General features: G+C 42.3%; 1 protein-coding gene across 2 annotated transcripts in view; it reads right to left on the reverse strand.

The window, feature by feature from the left end:
- SHC4 (SHC adaptor protein 4) overlaps positions 1-18237 on the reverse strand; it is a 134257-nt gene that overhangs the window by 25903 nt on the left and 90117 nt on the right. For both annotated transcript variants that reach the window (XM_079914805.1, XM_079914804.1), the window contains 4 exons: positions 13343-13466; positions 11708-11879; positions 9342-9402; positions 1911-2090 (listed from right to left, as the gene is read on the reverse strand). In XM_079914805.1, coding sequence (XP_079770931.1) covers positions 1911-2090; positions 9342-9402; positions 11708-11879; positions 13343-13466 — 537 coding nt within the window. The remainder of the gene's footprint in view (positions 1-1910; positions 2091-9341; positions 9403-11707; positions 11880-13342; positions 13467-18237) is intronic.

The raw sequence follows: 18237 nt of genomic DNA on the forward strand, positions 1-18237 counted from the left end.
TCCTAAAAAACAAACAAACAAAAAAAACCCCTGGGGTCCAGAAACTTTTTTTCAAAACACTGTCCCTCTAACATATATTACCTTATCCACACAGGCTACTCTACATTAAACAGTTAAATTCACTGCAGAAATCTGAATTCATTGCATATCCCATCATCCATGGCACAAGATGCTCTCTGTGGTGGACATGGAGATGCACTACCCAGATCCCACTTCAAGGAAGGACCAAGCACCCCAGGTGCTTTACTGGGGCTGGTCTCCAGCTGACCACACCTTCAGGGTCTCCCTCAGCTGCAGAGAGCTGCTTGCCCAATGGCTTGCCCTCCTTCATGGCCCACATCCAAAGACTGAGATAAGTGGGGCTAAAAGGCCCTGCCCTTGGGCCCAATGTGGGGCAACTCTGACGGGCCCCCACATGCTCTCTGTAGGGTTGGCTGAGGCTTTGTCAGGCCTGCATGGTTGCTCCACCTCTCCCTCTGCCCAAGCCTGCTTTCTTCCCCTCCCTTCCTGGTACTGATCCCAATAAAGACCCTGCATGCCCAGCTCCAACTCCAAGTCTGCTTCTGGAGAACCCAACTGGGTTGTTTGGTCGCCAAGAGTGATCTTGGAAAGCTTGCAAGAAGATGGCCTACTTGCCACCTGGCTGGTAATGAAAACCTTTGCCTCAGTCTAGAGAGTTAAGGTGGTCAATTGAAGCTCAGCCTCAGCAAAATCTCCTTCCAAACTTTACTGTCACTGCAGCCACACTAGCTGGAAAGTCACCCTAGGCAGTCTACAGTGACCTCCTGAGCTAGTGAAAGGACTTTCTCAGCGACTGATTCTCTATCTTTGGAGTGAGCCAAATTTGACACCAATCTCTGAACCCAACAAGCTTCAGTACTTTATGAAAAGCATTTTTTAATTTATTTTTTAGTTGATTGTAGGCTTTTGGCTTGTTTTACTTTTATTTATTTATGTTCCTGTTTATGGACTTACCCCTGGAAGCAATCTGGCAGGAAAATGATGTTTGTCGTGATTACTGTATTTTACTCACAGTACCTAGTTGAAGAAAGAAGTCACCTTATTTTAGTGCTATATAGATGACTTACTAAGGGGTTTTGAAATGAATAAAATTAACACCATCACTAAACAGAGTTGGAACAGTGGCCACTGTTCCCCATGCAAACAAACAAATTCAAAATTATCTCCTGGCTTTGACAGCCCTTCCTTCAGCAAAAGCACACAGCAGAAAGCAAAAGTTGGAGTCAATTTAAAGTGCTTGAAAAGATTATTCAAACTCAAAGTTCCAAAACCTTGAAATCCGTAACATCGCCACAAAGTTCTAACTTTTATTAACTGTGGTGAGGGATTGAGGTAAGAAAGAATACTTTTAACTCTCTGAAAAATGAGGCCAAGGAAATAGCATTCTTTAAAATGAGAGACAGTATAGTGAGTTGAACAGTGGCCCCCAAAAGATATGCTCAAGTCCTGATTCCTGGTACCTGCATATGTGACCTAATTTGGAAAAAGGGTCTTTGCACATGTAATTAAGTTAAGGATCACGAGATGAGATCTTCCTGGATTTTGGGCCTACCTATAAGAGAAAGCTGTTGTCCTATAAGAGAAAGAAGAGGGAGATTTGAGACACAGGGGTAAGGCCATGTGAAGACGAGGGCAGAGATTGGAGTGACATGTCTACAAGCTAAGGAACACCAAGAATTGCTCGCAGCCACCAGAAGCTAGGAGAGCAACATGAAACCAGTACTCCTCCAGAGCCTCCAAAAGGAGTCAACCCTGCTGCCCTCTTGATTTAGGACTTCTGGCCTCCATAACTGTGAGAGAATGCATTTCTCTTGTTTTAAGACACCCAGTTTGTGGTAACTTGTTACAGCAGCACAGGAAACTGATACAGGCAATGAGAAGCCACTTACTTTCACGGTACCATGGGGTCCCCAGTGGGTGAGCTGGACTTTGATTTCCGGCAGAGCCCAGCGTGCTTTGAAGAGTCTGCGTATTGATGTAGCAGGGGTCGTCGAAGAGATCCACTCGGCACGCGGGCTTCATCAATGACGTGCCTCTTCGGGACTGTACCCCTCTCTCGTGTGCATTACCTGTAGTGAGTAAAGATCAATGTACGGTGTTTTTGCTTTGGAAACAAGAAATAAAATCACGTTTGAGGCCAGAATTGACAGGAAGGGAAAAGCCATGCCCATCCCATGCAAGGATTGAATACTGACTTTGAGATTTGACCTGTTAAAACAAAATATGCACCAGTCTTTGAGGGAAAGCACCCTCTTTTGGCCTCCCTGCCCCTCCCTGCCCGTCCCTCAGCTGACCCTTTGCTTCAACAGCAGACAGCAGACAAACCAGGAAGATGTGAAAGAGGAACAGCAAGCGGAGGAAGGACGCTGACCGGCCAGCAAAGAGCACAAACCCGTACACGACACCGCTCAGAGCTGCAACCCAGGAACCAAGAAAACCACACATGCCATGTGGAACTTGAATATCTACTAGTTACTGAAACCGCTTTTCAAAACACTCGTTACTTAATTTTAAATTATTAAGAGTGGGAAGTCTGTCTTCCCTTTATTGCCTAAGTTTCGTTTCACCAAGCACAGCCCTGCACCAGCTGCTGATGTTCATTCTGTCATCTAATGGAAAGAACTCACCCCTCAGGTTACGTCCTCTGTCCCCTTACTCTGCCTTCTCCTCTCCATTCTATTCCATACATGTGGCCAAAATGATCTTTTTACAACTGAAAATCTGATCCTACTTCTCAGAGGTTTAAAAACATTCACTGCTTCCCACTGCTCTTGGGATACAACTCAAACTCTTCAACAAGCCCCAGGCCCTGCTCCCAGGCACCCAGCTTCCACTGTAACCCTGTCCTCCCCAGTCTCTGCCCCTGCTCACATCGGCCTTCTTGCACTAGAATCCCCACTGTAAGGCCATCTTCTCTGATTGACATGCCCCCTTCCCTCCCCTTCTCCAGCACCCTCATCCTTCAGTGAGGTCAGTTTAAACATCTTTCTCAAGAGAGCCTTCCCTGACTTTCTCAGACTAGACTATGTCTCTCTGCTTCCCTCTGAAGCCCATACCACAAGAGTACTTAATTCTATTATGTTATGATGTTTCTTAATATCTGTATTGCATCTAGACTGCATGTTCTACGAAGACACAGATCCTGTCTTGCTGACAGCTGCAGCCCCTGCCTCTAGCATATGCCTGGAACACATTATCACATCAACAAATAGTTACTGCCTGAATGGATTACAGACCCATATTTCACTACCTGATGGCATGAAGTACTTTGTACCATTCAACTGGTCCTGTCCTGAGAATGCCAGGACAGAATGTTTTTGTCTTTCTGTTTACACAAGTACCTTTATAGTTTTGGCCATACATATACAAGATCCCCGTGAGGCTGCACCTGAAGCAGTGACATTGTTATTTCATTGTCTTACCGGAAAACATCACTCTTTCCAGTCAACTAAACCCCTTCAAAGGACCAACTTCCCACTGGATTTCACATCATGGTGAAGAGTGTTGTGATTCTTATAACACAAGTATGGAAACCTAAGAATACACCAGATAGGGGGCGCCCAGTCAAGACTACGGTCCTACCATCTGCTCCTCCTTTGCTCCTCTCTGTTCGATCCTGCCTGTCATCCTGTCCCATGTCATAATCTGTACGTGGAATATTCTGAGGGAAGAGTGGGATTTGACAGAGGAAGGGGCAATAGGGCCCCTCGTTTCCTTGTTGCTTTTGGCAACATACGACAGTTTCCATTTACTTGGTTAAGTGGATTTATGAAATATGTTATCCAGTTTAAACTAAACTTACTTTCACAAATGGACAAGTGGCTAAAGGATCACTGCAAAAAACTCAAGGATTGAAGATCATTCTTTTACTGAGTACAAGCTCCTCCTTAGCTACACTCTGAGCTTACGAACAAGCCTAATGTAATTAGATCAGAATGTCGGCCTCCTAACAGTTAAAATTATCAAGATTGAAATGTGGATTTATGTCTGTTTTCTTTATCAATAATGCCCTAAATGTATACCAGACCTTGAGATATTACCTAATGATAGTATTCAGCCACTATAACTAGCAAGACAATTTTTAAAAATGTCTATCATTAACTTTAACTGAAATTTTCTATTTCTGTGTGTGTTTTATAATACATGCACAATATATTAGCACAGTGTAGAGAACTGATGCATGATTGAATTAATATTTATTTAGGAGTGCCTGCTCATAAAAAGTTACTGAGGGCTTCCCTGGTGGCGCAGTGGTTGAGAGTCTGCCTGCCGATGCAGGGGACACGGGTTCGTGCCCCGGTCCGGGAGGATCCCACATGCCGCGGAGCGGCTGCGCCCGTGAGCCATGGCCGCTGAGCCTGCGCGTCCGGAGCCTGTGCTCCGCAACGGGAGAGGCCACAACAGTGAGAGGCCCGCGTACCGCAAAAAAAAAAAAAAAAACAAAATTACTGAAAGTGGAATATGATGAACAGTATTTGTAAGAAGTCTGCTTCTAAATTAACATGGACCTGGGTTCCACAGATCCCTGTGGTATCTCTTACTATTTGTGTGGCCAGGGGCAAGTTACTTAACCTCTCTGTCAGTTTTCATACCTGTAAAATGGGGATGCCGAGCTTAAAATACATTGTGAGGATTAAGTGAAAGAATGTGGGTAAGCCCCTCACTGAGCATAGTGTCTGCCTTGCAGCAGGCGTTCTTCTCACTGTTCAGTTGTGTGTCTGTTGGGCCTCTGCACATGACACTTATCTCTTGCTGTAATATCCTTCCCATCCATTTCTTGACCTAACTCCTATTTGTCCTTTAAGATTCTGCTCTGAATCCCCCTCCTTCAGGAAGCTTTCCACGGAGTCCTCCCTCCTCCCCCGCCCCCCACCCCAGGCTGGGTAAGGTGCCACTCCATAATAAACTGTAGGCCTCTGTTTACTTCCCTGTCTTCCCCTTGAGACCGAAAATTCCTTGAGTCCTGAGGAGAGACTAGAACCCATTTTTCTGAGTATCTTCTTCATCTTCAATGCCTGGTATGAAGCAGATGCTCAAAAGAAAAATGTCAGCTGAATGAACAGATGACTGAATGTCTACCAGTTTTCCTTTCTTAGCAAATGTGACCCCACCACGCTCTCAAGACCCGAAGTCAACCCTTAGCGCAGGGCGCTGACTCATCTGCCCCTCACAGAGCACTGGCATGAGCTGACTACATCAAGTTCACCATCCCACAGGGTTACACAAAAGCATCAATGTCTATACAGTCTCTCTTAAAAACTACCATTCCTTTTTCTCAAATGCACCATTATATCTAAGTCAGCAAAGTTGTCTTAAATTTAAAAAAACAAACAAACAAACTCACCCCATGCTGAAATTTAAAATCTTTCTAGGATAAAGTGTGTGGTTATTCAGAGCTTAACTACACATGCCAGCCATCATGCATTCCAAAAGTTCTTTGTGCAAAGTGTTGCTCTGAGAAACTATCCAACCTGCCTAAGAGAAGATTTGTGGCAGAAAATAAATACATACACAGTGTATACACTGGAGGTACCAAAGTTTTTAAGTGCTAGCCCTTAGGGTCTGTGGGAATTTAACATCTTTTTGATTAAAAATATCAACATTTTCATTTTGACTTGAAGGTTGGGGAAACAGTATGCTATTTTGCTAATTATTTTTTTCCACAAGGGAATTTATTATTAAGGACAGAGATCTTTTACACATCTGGCAATAAATATAATTAACTCCTTCAACAGGAAGCCTACTGCAGTACTCATTATACACCAGAATTCAAATTTTAAGTCAATATTTGAATAAATAAATGTCTTTGAGTTAAAAAGCCAAAACTTGTTGAAAATGTTTGTATAGGTGTCTCTCAAATGCTTATGTGTGAATCTCTGGGAAAAGCCATAAAAACTGTCTATTTGCTATTTTGGCAACTGCTATTAATTTGGTGACTGGTCATAAATTTTTGATCTTATTTATTTATTTATTTGGCTTCATCGGGTCTTAGTTGTGGCATGCAGGACCTCTGCTGCAGCATGCAGGATCTTGTGGCACGTGGGCTTCTCTAGTTGCAGCACGCGGGCTTCTCTAGTTGCGGCATGCAGGCTTTTCTCTAGTTGTGGTGTGCGGGCTCAGTAGTTGTGGCACGTGGGCTCAGTAGTTGCAGCACGCAGGCTTCGTTGCCCCATGGCATGTGGGATCTTAGTTCCCCAACCAGGGATCAAGCCCATCTCCCCTGCATTGGGAGGTGGATTCTTAACCACTGGGCCACCAGGGAAGCCCTCAGATCACTTTTAAACACATACCCAAGTAGTCATAGGCAGGCCCCAAGACAGGAACCCCTGACTTCTGGGTGTCTGTGGATTAAAAGACACTGAGTTAGGAAAGTCTTTCCTGCCACAGCAGGAGGGACTTATACTTGTCACAGCCCCTGGAGCAGGGGTTGAGTCCTTCGATCCCTCTATGTGCTGAGTGGCTGAGGTCTGGGGAAATGGCTTCCTAGCACTCTGGTTCCCACTGGAAGTTAGAACCTGCTTTTCTAAGAAAACAATGCTGTAGCTCAGTGATTTTCAGGGGAAGAGGATATCCAGCTGGAGGGTTTTTTCCAAACTATAAACACCATCTCTCACCTCCCCGAGATTCTGAAAGGTTCCCAGCCATGAATTGTTACCTTATTGCCACCAAAAAGGAAGACAGTGTGCTGAAGCTCAGTATTGGTCCCAGACTCTTCCACAATTAGAGTATAACTAAAGAACAGATGCTTACAATAGAATATCCTATTGTTGTATTTGTCATTACAACATATACACTTAAGCTCCAGTACAGGAAACCAAATAGTAGAATATGGTCACTTGTCTAGGAGATAGCCAACGTGGCTAAAATTAATTCTACGGAAAAATAGATTCCAGGCTCCAAATAAGTGTTTATTACAAAAGTCTGTTCTTGAGTTTGGATCTGATAGTGGCTTAGGGCATGTGTAAAGCATGAAAGAATAAGGGGTTACATTGTTTGTTAGTTTAAAGGAGAAATAAAACCAAGATAAACAGAAAGAACAAACTGGATTCTATGACAAGGTTATGCTTACAAAAAGAAAAATCTTGAATAAAGTTGAAATAGTGTTGCTTTGAGGGGAAGGACACTTTAAAAATGTAAAATAAAAATCAAGGTGAAAGCTTCTGAGGAAAAAAAAACGAAGGAGACCTTGCCCCTTTTCTCTGACGGTAGTGTCGTGATTTCGAACATTCAACATCATTCTAGAAATGTCGAGGATTCCTGTTCAGTGAGTTCCCTTCAGAAGCTAGGTGGCTGAGGCCGGCGGGGCGTGCCATGACGACTGCTTAATGGGGAGGAGGGATGAGCTGTGGGAAAAGAGGTATTGGGGCAGGGCGAAACATTCTGGAGTTCCACAGGACTCTCTCCTAGATCCAAAACTCTCTCTTCCCCTCCATGTACCCTCTCAATGCAGTGATCTGGGAACTGGTCCTGGCACACTTAGGAATACCAGTACTCATTTATACTCTTTCTCTCCCTTCCCCTCCCACTTCCCTCTCTGTGCCTGGATAATTCCCACTCATCCTTCAGGTCTTAGTTTGGTTGTTACTTCTTTCGGGAGACCCTCTCTAGCCTCCCAGATTAAGTTAGGTTTCCCTGTTATTTGTTCCCATAACATCCTGGGCTTTGAAACGCTCATCACATTTGTAAGCACTGGTTTAAGGTATGCCCTCTGGCTAAACTGCAAAAGACATGAATGCCAATTGTGTCTCCATCCCTAGCACCCAGCTCAGGGCCCCACCCCACAGGACGACCTGATGATCACTGAGTCATTGTTGGATAAATGAAGAACATAGAATGAGAAAAAACAGGATGTGGAGACAGTTCAAAGTGAGCTTCAGCACAGGCAGAAAATGGATACAAGACTACAAAGCACATGTGGGATGTTCCTGACTATTAAATCCTAGGTTAGAAATCTCTAGGGTAAAGGAAAAGAGGAACGAAGGAAGGAACTGCAGCTCCTAGAGGACACAGTTTTAAAAAGACATTTACACTTGACACTAATTTGTTTTAGTCATATTATTAAGAATTCATTTGGAATTTTAAATACCTTTAAAGAGTGGCATCGAATTTTAATTTCCTTCAAAAAGAACCATGTTTTTAAAGAATTTAAAATACTGCCTCTGCTCACTACTCTGATTATCTTTGCAGGGTGGAGGAAAGTGGTAATCACAGCCGTACCAAGACCCTCATGTACCCCCACTGTATAAGAAAAAATAAAATTCATGGGTTACACTGGCAAAATTCCATAAGAAATATGAAGATATCCTTGGAAGTGAGAAACTACCTTCTAGTTGGCAAGCGTCTGCTAATTTAATTTGAGTTCCGAAGTGTGGTTCTCCAACTCTATCCTCCACTGCACTATTTACAATGTCCAGTTATCTCCCCCTCTAAAGCTGCAAAACTGTCCTTCCCAAAGAAATACTTTCAACAATTTATAAGAATAAAATGACTAACTAGCAGTAGAATTCTTTTATGAAAATATATTTCCAACTTGATAGTCTATGCCCTACATTTGTGTTGTGGAAAAGTTGTGCCTGATGTCAATTATCACATGCAGTAATAAGATATTTAATACCCCGGCAAGTATGGGGTGTATGAACCTCTAATTGGGACTCTCACATTTCAGATTTCTTTTTGTTCCCTTTGCCAAGCAGAAATAAAGGTTTTCTCTTAATCCTAATGGAGTTGACAAGCATCAATTTTCATATTAGCTTATTGTCTGATATTCTTTGAAATGGAACTGCCTTGAGTTTTGAGTAGAGAAATCACCTTTCCAGTAAGAGAGCTTTCATGATATCCAAGCAGTGAGGGACTTCCCTGGTGGCGCAGTGGTTGAGAGTCCGCCTGCCGATGCAGGGGACACGGGTTCGTGCCCTGGTCCGGGAAGATCCCACGTGCCGCGAAGCGGCTGGGTCCGTGAGCCATGGCTGCTGAACCTGCGCGTCCGGAGCCTGTGCTCCGCAACAGGAGAGGCCATGACAGTGAGAGGCCCGCGTACCGCAAAAAAAAAAAAAAAAAAAAAAAAAGCAGTGAAAGATTCCATAAAGCAGAATTGTAGTGTGGAAGAGTACACAGGAGCAGGGGAGAACCATAGCTTTTCAACTGACACACATGTGGCATTCTGCGCTTCTCAGAATGTGGGAAGCCTGCAACTGAAGCATTACATGTTTGGTTATATACACCTGACTTTCCCATGAACTATTTAAGAGCAAGGGCCACACACGACCATAACGTAGAAGAAATAAGGAGAGTGGCAGATGGAGAAGGGCAATTGTACCTACCTATTGCCCTGCTTTGTTCTAGACAGTTCTCATACACACTGCTGCACTTGGAGTTTCCCGGCTGTATAAACAACAAATTGTGAAACATTTACAAACATAGTAAACGTTCATAAACTTTCAAAAAACACACAAAACACTAATAATGCTCCCAGCAGAATTTAGCTGACAACTCCATTTTCTGACACAGGAAGTGTCTGACAGGTGAGAAAAAGAAACTGAGATTTTGGACAGGGAGTATAGCCTCCTTTCCCAGTGCACTGCTTTGGAACTGCAGAGGTGGGTCTGATTAGGGTGGGGGAGGTCATAAATGTAAGGTCTATATCCTGAGGGTTATAGACCTCGGCTTGGGAGGTCACATTCCAGGATTCAATCCAAGCTCAGCCAGAAAGTGTGATTTCCAGGACACTTATATAAACACTGGCCATTTAGCAAACCTCTATCTAACCGTGAACTGGCAGATTGGAGCCCCACTCTACTAAGGTTTGTGCCAGACCCACTTTTCATCCCTGAAAAATCTCATGCTATCAAAGGCTTCGATTATCCCATATACACACAGCTCTCTTCAGTAAGGGTATGGGATCTACTGATGCCTTTGAGAAGGGCAATGTCTTTGCTTTAGAAAGATTAATCCAGCAATACCATGCAAGAGGGTTTAAAGGAATGAAACTGGAGACAAGGAAGGGGCTTTCAGAATCATCTGGGCAAGTGAGGACCAGAACTTAGAAAGATGCAACAGGAATGAAAAAGGTTGGGTAGATTTAAGATACTTTCATGGTAGGATCCTAAGTCTTGAAGACTGAGTTGATAAGTGTGAGAAAACAAAAGACTGTAGATCAGTGAAAGAACAGGAGTGCCATTAATAAACATGAGTACGTCAGGAGAGGGATCTAGCTTGGAGTCAAGGTAAAATGCTGAGTCTAATCTTGGTATAAACAAGCAATGAAATGCTTGTGGCATCACAGCTGGAGAGGTAGGTAATGGCTGAAGACAGAGAAGCTGGTGGAGTGTGTGTGCACAGGTGGCATGTCAGAGGAGAAACCAGGGCCAAGGGCAGAGCACTGGACAGGGATTCCATGGTGGTAAGGCTTGGGTTTGCAGGGGAGGGCATGCAAGAAAACAAGATATAAAAAGGAAAGATGTGGGCTTCCCTGGTGGCGTAGTGGTTGAGAATCCGCCTGCCGATGCAGGGGACACGGGATCGTGCCCCGGTCTGGGAAGATCCCACATGTCACAAAGCGGCTGGGCCTGTGAGCCATGGCCGCTAAGCCTGCGCGTCCAGAGCCTGTGCTCCGCAACGGGAGTGGACACAGCAGTGAGAGGCCCGCGTACCACAAAAAAAAAAAAAAAAAAAAAAGGAAAGATGCCACTTACTTTGAAACACATCAAAAATCAGATGGATTGATGGGTGATAGCTAACAACATAGGATGACAGGGCAAATAGAGTAGAATTATAATTGTAGAATCTAGGTGGTGAGTATATGAGTGTTCATGTGTAATTCTTTCAACTTTTTTGTAAGTTTGAATATACTCAATAAAATGTTAGAAAACATGAAAAAAGAAAGAAAAGCAGCAACTAGAGATGCAGAATGAGAATGACATGACAAAAATGTTTAGAAGCTAACAGAAGAGGTCTAAAAAAAAAAGAGGCAGCCAACAGATATCACAGGCTATAGACAGATTCAGAATATTGAAGAAGGAAATAGATTTAACAATTAAACTGTTGGTGACCAAAAAAAAAGTTGGTGACCACTGTAAAAGAAATTTCTATCAAGTTGTCAAGCAGAGTTCAGATTTTGGAAGTGTAGTGTGGATGTGAATGCAGAAATACAGGCAGTGTTTTCTAGAAGTTTGTGGGTGAAAGGAAGGTGAGAGAGAGGTAGGACATTATTAGATGAGTTGGAGGAGTCCGAGTTTATTTGCAGACAGAAGCGAAAGAACAAGTAGACAGACAGAGAATAAAGACTGAGACAGAGGTTGATGGACAGAACAAGGGCACAGAGTTGGTAGGAGGGGATGGGATCAGGAGCTCAGGGAGAAGATTAGCCATGGAGACAGTAGCTAAGGAAGAGAACCAAGGAGAACACAGGAAGACTTGGAGATGCGGAAGGGTGAAGTTGAAAATAACATGTTGGACCGTCCTTGTCTTCCCAATGAAGTAAGATGTGAGGTCACTTGCTGAGGATGAGGTTGGGGGATTGGGAGTAAAAATTATTGAGTACAGGTTCCGACAATGATTCACTCTCTGGCTCTGTACTGAGGAAGATGATACCTTCTCTAAACTAGCATTTGGTAATCCTCAAATTAAGCTCTCAGTGGTAAGGACAGAAATGCATTGTTAGTTCTAATAGCATTAAAATGTTACTTACCAAATAGCACAACTTTTCACACCGTATGGGGCAGTAAGCCATTTGTTCTGTGGTTTGAACTTTGATCCGTACATCTGAAACACCACCTGCAGGTGGCTGCTTGCCCGGGATTTCATTGTAATACTCATGATCTTCTCTCTCCTCAGTATGGTCATCAACGTGCACCTCCTCACTGTAAGGGAAAAAAGAATCCCCAAGAGGCTGGGTGGGAATTCAAATGCTGTAGGGGATGTAGAGTGATCAGAACCATGCAAATCATCCTGAAAACATCTGGATGGAAGCAACCAGATGGCTGAATTGTTAGGTTTCTGTAGACAATTAAAGTGGGGTAAGCCAACAAAAAGTGCCAAGGGTGATGCTTTTGTGTCTCCTCTCAGTGATAAAACATATGCATACACATATATATATGAACTCCCTGAATGTCAGTTGTTTTTGTCAATCGGATAAAAACACAAAGTTTTCCTGGATTTTTCCAGCACTCTTTCATTGTACCATTTTGGAAATGTTTTGCTCAAAGGAAATTTAAATATTGGGCAGTGGGCCTGGCCCAGTTTACTAAACCAAGATGAAAAAACTAGAAGGCTATGGCCAGCTAACTTGTCTGCACAAATCTGGAGTATATGAGATTCATAAAGAAATATTAGAACCATATGTGGCAAGTGGGGAGATTTGTGTAAACATGCATTGTTTTTAAAATTGAAACAGGGAAAAAAAAAAAAAAAAAGATTTTTCTTCCAAATTGGAATTAGTAAAAGTTTCTTACGAGAAAGAATAAATCAAGTCCATTTGAATTGAGCTGATTCCACTGACAACCCACACAGTTTTGTTGGGTTCATTACATGTCAACAAGATAACAGCACTAAGAGGTAAGTGCTACCCTAGGAAAAATTCAACAACAAGGCCTGCTGGAAGCCCCTCCCCTTTGCTACCCTAGACCACCTCATACAGGGAGATCTCCAAACCCGGTGTCTGTTGATACACAAAATGACAAATTAGGGGGGTTCCAGAAATGCATTTAAAAGTGTCCAAATAGTTTATTTCTTGGGCGTGAATTCTGCAAGTCAGGGGCCTCACTGCATTCCACACATGGTGGAGTCTGACAGGCCTGAAAAGGGTTCAGCTTTCATTGTGGACTAGACAGAACAACCAGATCCCTGGGTCATGTCATGTTCTACCCCTGCCACAGTCCGGCTGGAGCTGATCTATTTGCACTGCAAATGAACAAACTAATAGGAATTCCTGCCACAGACACTTGATTCTTATTATTTTGCTCTTCTTTCTTAATTTTTTTAACTGATCTGCCAGGGATCTGGGGTTGAAACAAACCTAAGGAATTTGTTCATGCTCATTGTATGACATTACCTAATTAATTCATAGCTCTGTATACCATCAGAGAAACAGGGTCGACCCCTTCTCACTTTTCGTGTTTCCTCTAATTCTATTACAAAGCAAAAGGAAATACCTGAACAAATATGAATGGAAGAAAAATAGAAATGTCACTGTTAGTTTGTACTGAAACTGTACCTATTTGTAAAAAAAAAATTAGTAAGTTCATTAGTCAATTTAAAATGCCATATTAATTTTAAAACGAAACAAAATATGATAAGTCAAATAATTATAGAACTCCTGGCTGACCTTTCAGAAGAAGTATTCAAAGAAGGATTTTTCAAATACTGTTTAAACCGGAGTTCAAAAGCCTGCCCTATGGTACTTATGACGTCTTGGGCCATTCCATTGCTGCATTCCAATATGTGGCAGGCTGCAAGAGGACATACAAAAAAATTACAATAAATTTTCAGTAAGAGAAGATAAGTTCAAAATACTTCCAGAACATGAACTGGTAATTGAGTAAAAGTAGGTTTACAAGCTCTCTTCAGCTCTGAAATGGCATACTTCGTATTTCATATGCATCAAAGAGAAGAAACATTCATATTTGACAACTAAGTATCTCAAAACACTTATAAATTTTGGCCTGGAGGCAGGTATTTGGGGCCCACATTTTAATAAAGGCAGACTGATCGTGACTAATAATGTGACCCATGTTCAGTGTTCGCTCTAGAATTCAATACAAAAGATGCTTAGGGCAGCAACCTGACGGGAAGATGAGGTTTACAGCCTTGTCTTTGCATGGTACACTACAGATGACTGAGAAAGGGTAACTCTCTAAACCTCCCCCCACAAAATGGGGGATGAGCTACTGGTGAAGAGAGGGGCTTTAGAATACCCCCTCCTCTAGCCATCCCTTTTCCCTGTCATTGCTACTAGAAAGCGGTGATGGTATGGTAATCCCTGTCTTTGAAATCCTATTAAAGAACTATCTCCAGTAAACATCCAGACCAAGAGTCCATGAAGCTGACATTACTAGAAGATATTAAAAATTTTATTAGACACTTTCTTTGAAAAACAGTTACTGGAAAGGGCTAGTTATCACTAGCAAATTAAAGAAATAAATTGTGGAGGGGGCAGCTGACGGAACATCACAAACGAATTGGCACATCCGCTGCTGCTGCTTCTGTGTAAAAAACAGAGCTTGTGTTCAGGGACTATAAATTAATCTCTCCATCATATGGAATATCAGTTGCCTTCGTTAGAGTATGGTGTTGTGCTTAGGGCCTTACAATACAAAACCTGAACTGAATTTGAAGTTTCCTCAGGATGGCTTAGAAAAGAGTCGTAAGGATGACTTAAAGATATAGGCAATAAAGTCTCGAGACATTTTTAAAACATATATTGGTTTGTATAGCCTGAAGAATTGAGGGATGAGGAAAAGCTTGATAATGGTTCAATATATACAAGAATGTTGTAAAAACTGTCAGCTATTCTCTGAGAATAGGAAAGGCTTAAGTGAGTACATAGCAAAATAGCTTAGATACCAGGGAAGCTGTGAAACGGTGGAACTGTGGAACCAACACTGGAACATTTTACTAAAAGGGATACCTGAGGAGAGGAGGATACCTGTCGTGATGGAATGATTTAACTGTGTTGACTTGGAAGCGTGATTTTAGGCTCTGCCTTGTCTTGAAAAGGATTTTGTATTATTTAAAGTAAAAGAAAATTCATTCACTTCTAACTGAATTTGCAGAGCCTATAACAGTGGGTTAAGGTAGAACTTACAATGGTGTTTCCTAGCTTTATGCTGATATCATCTCAAGGAATCTCAGATAATTCTCATTTCAGAATTAGCTGAACATTTACTTAAAGAATTGATGTCTCTGAACTTTGGGAAGGAGTGTGTGTGTGTTTGTGTGCACGTGTGTGTGCGTGCGTGCAGGGGGTGGCATCAGTAAATCAAACCATGCTAAGGTGTCCAATCTCCAAAAGGGTTAATTATCATTTCTTACAAGGCTGTCCCTTTAAAGAAGCAATTTAGATCCTGAAATAGACGTAGGAGCCAATTACAGTTTTGAAAACTCAATTAAGAATATCTATAAGTTAATATCCTTTTTACCAAAGGAAAATGTTTGGTCTGTCTTTAGACTGCCATTGTATATTGCCCCTTCTTTTTCTCTACACTAGCTTCACACAGTGACCAACACATAGAATGTGTTCTAAAAATATGTGATGAATGAATAATTCTGATTTTTCTAATCACACCCATAATTCTACTGTGAGAAACTGTCTTCAACGTTACCATTATGGGGCAGCATCTCACCACCAGTGAGTGGTACAGATGATTGCTTGGGACATTTGTGAAAAGGGTCTCCTCTTTCTTGGTCAGGCCTCATATCCTTAAGCCTACAAAGCGCCCTTGGAGATGTGTCCTCTGGTGGAGCTAAAACAGTTGTGTTACATTCTGAGAAGAAAAGGTAATTCACTTGAATTCTTTTCATCCATAAATTCCTGGTCCAATTAAAAATGAAGTCAAGACCAGGAATCATATCAAAATGGAAACAATTTTTGTAATTTTATTTTCTCTTAGGATCACGGAGATGTCTTGAGATAAAGATGGAAAAGATAACGAGAGAGGCAGGAAAAGGAAAGGAGGGAGGGAGGGAGGGAGGGAGGGAGGGAGGAAGACCAAAGTGTACCTCCCATGAGAGGGATGTGAGAACAAAGATGGCTGAAAAAACACTGTGAAAAGATTCAGATCCCAGTTCGAGTTCTAATTATGCCACAATCTGTGTGAATAAGGTACTCTATAGCAAGGTCTCACCTGCCAAGACAGGGCCCTGCGTGATCTCTCAATCCCCTCTTGCTTTATAGAAATCCTATCCTCCCTCAGTCGCAGTAGCTTAAACCCTCTGAGGTACAGGGCAAGGCACATGGGCACAGGAATGAATGAATCAACCCACCCACTAACTGTCCTCTACCACTTCTCATGTACTTCTAAAATGTTTATTTCTCTCAACTTTGCTGACTCTGATACTTGAGGTTTTTGTCCTGTTCCTGGGCTGATGCTACCAACACACTTTCTGCTTTGCTCTGGATGACCTTATTGCTGCCGTATTACTTTTTTGGGGGATTAAACAGGAAAAAAAAGAAAACACAGTGGTGCCTATCTCCATGAAAGAAACAACTGGACAAAAAGTCTGACCCTGTGCAGGTGTCCTGTGCAGCCTCACCAACTTCAGGGAACACACACATTTTGATGGTGCTCTCGTTGCCCCTCACATGCTGCTCTGTGAAAATGCTCTTCGTTCTTTTCTAGGTTGGTCATGAGCCCGAATAGGAACGGGTTTGCCCCCTTTCCCAGGGCTAGACCCATCTCCAAAAATTCAGGTAAGCACCAGCTTAGCCAGGAATTTCCCAATCTTTAGCTAATGGGAAGGAAGAAAGACAGCATATAAAAAGTCCCAATTCCCCAAGAAAGGATTTGACTTTCCAGTGATGTGATAATTTTGCATGGAGGCCTGAGCCTTGATCTCCGTATCTGGAATCAGAAACACACCTGGGTTCTTTTCATCCTGCCTTGTAGCCAGATAGACCTACAATTCTATTCTTAGTATCAGGTACTGTACTATATTAAGTAAGATTTAAAAGAATCTTGGATTCTTATTCTTCTGTCGTTTTCATGTGGTTTCCTAATTGGATAGTCATGGACAAGAGGCTGAAAACAATTCTTCAAGAATAACAGGCCCTTCTTTATTGTTTTATATTTAAATGGACCAGTTTTATTGTTTTCGTTGCTCGTTTGCTTGCTGCTTTTGGTTTTTATCAGAAAATTAGAAATTCAAGAGTGCAGCTTCTCAGATCAACCACCAGATGGTGCTGTGGGACTGAAGCGCGGAGCCTACCACCCCTTAGGAAGAAACCAGCCTGAAGAAGCTAGCCTGCAGTCCAGTCCATAGTTTCAGAATGTCACTAGGACCATAACGCATGTATTTTATAACCATAAATATACATAATTGGGTTAATTTAAATTGGTTTTACAGTGTTTTGTTTTGTTTTGGTTTGTTTTTGGTTTTTTTTTTTTTGCTTTCTTTTGGTTTTGGGTGTTTTTTTTGCTTTCTTCAGAGACTCAGGACCATGGCCTTCCTATATCCAGGTAGTTCAGGTAAACTGGGACCTCTTCACAGACTAGATTCAGAGAAGATATTTAAGTCTTTCTGGACTGTACACATTTGGAGTAAGAAGTGAAGAGATTTCCTCATTTACAGCAATTACAGGGGCAGGCTGTATTAGTCACTAGGTAAACTCAAAACACTCTTACTGGAACTTACCTTTTCTATAGAAAAGGCCTTTTATAGAATAAGGGGTTCACTGAAGAGTCCTAGCCAAGATGGAAAAAGTGGCAGCTTCCCTGCCTTGAATGCACTAATGCTATAAGTGAATCAAGCAGATGAGAGACAGTGGGAGCATTCAGGATTATTAGCATGAAGACTGGCTCCGCCCCAGCTCTCCTCATCCCCGAGGTCTGGCTCCTGCCTTGACCCATGCACTGACACACTGTGCTTCCCATGGTGACCAGTGGCCTGTCAACTGCTGGACTGAATGGCATTTTCTACCTCCATTGCCCTTAACTCTTCTTCAGTCTGAGACATTCCCAGGTTCTTCTCCCAGAGAAACTGCTCTTCGTGCATCTTAGCGGATACTCATCTCTTGGTCTTCTCCCACTCTCTGAGACCCTCAGTCTTCTTCTTTCTGGGTTCTTCCTTCAGTGATCTAGCTCACCCTTAGGGCTAAGAAGCTGCAGCTTTTCCAAACCTGCACCAGAAGGCCTGTCTCTCCTCAGGCCCCACAAACCTCTGGGCGTCTCCTTTCTACTGAACATTTTCCCCTGGATGAACCAAACTCACCAGCTAAGTTTATAACATTGTCTTTCTGATTTCACTGTTTTTTGTATTTATTCAAGGATTCAGAACATTCTTTTCTTTTTACTAATGTAATAAATATTCATTATAGTAGTTTTAGAAAACAGAAAGACTCTAGGAAATAAAAATTACATAAGTCTCACTATCCAGGAATAACTACATACTATTAACATTTTGGCATGTGTCTTTCCAGTCTTTTCCTCTTTTACATCTTTATTGGAGTATAACTGCTTTACAGTGTTCTGTTAGTTTCTGCTGTATAATAAAGTGAATCGGCTC

The sequence above is a fragment of the Stenella coeruleoalba genome (genome assembly GCF_951394435.1).
Source record: "Stenella coeruleoalba genome assembly, chromosome: 2".
NCBI lineage: Eukaryota > Metazoa > Chordata > Mammalia > Artiodactyla > Delphinidae > Stenella > Stenella coeruleoalba.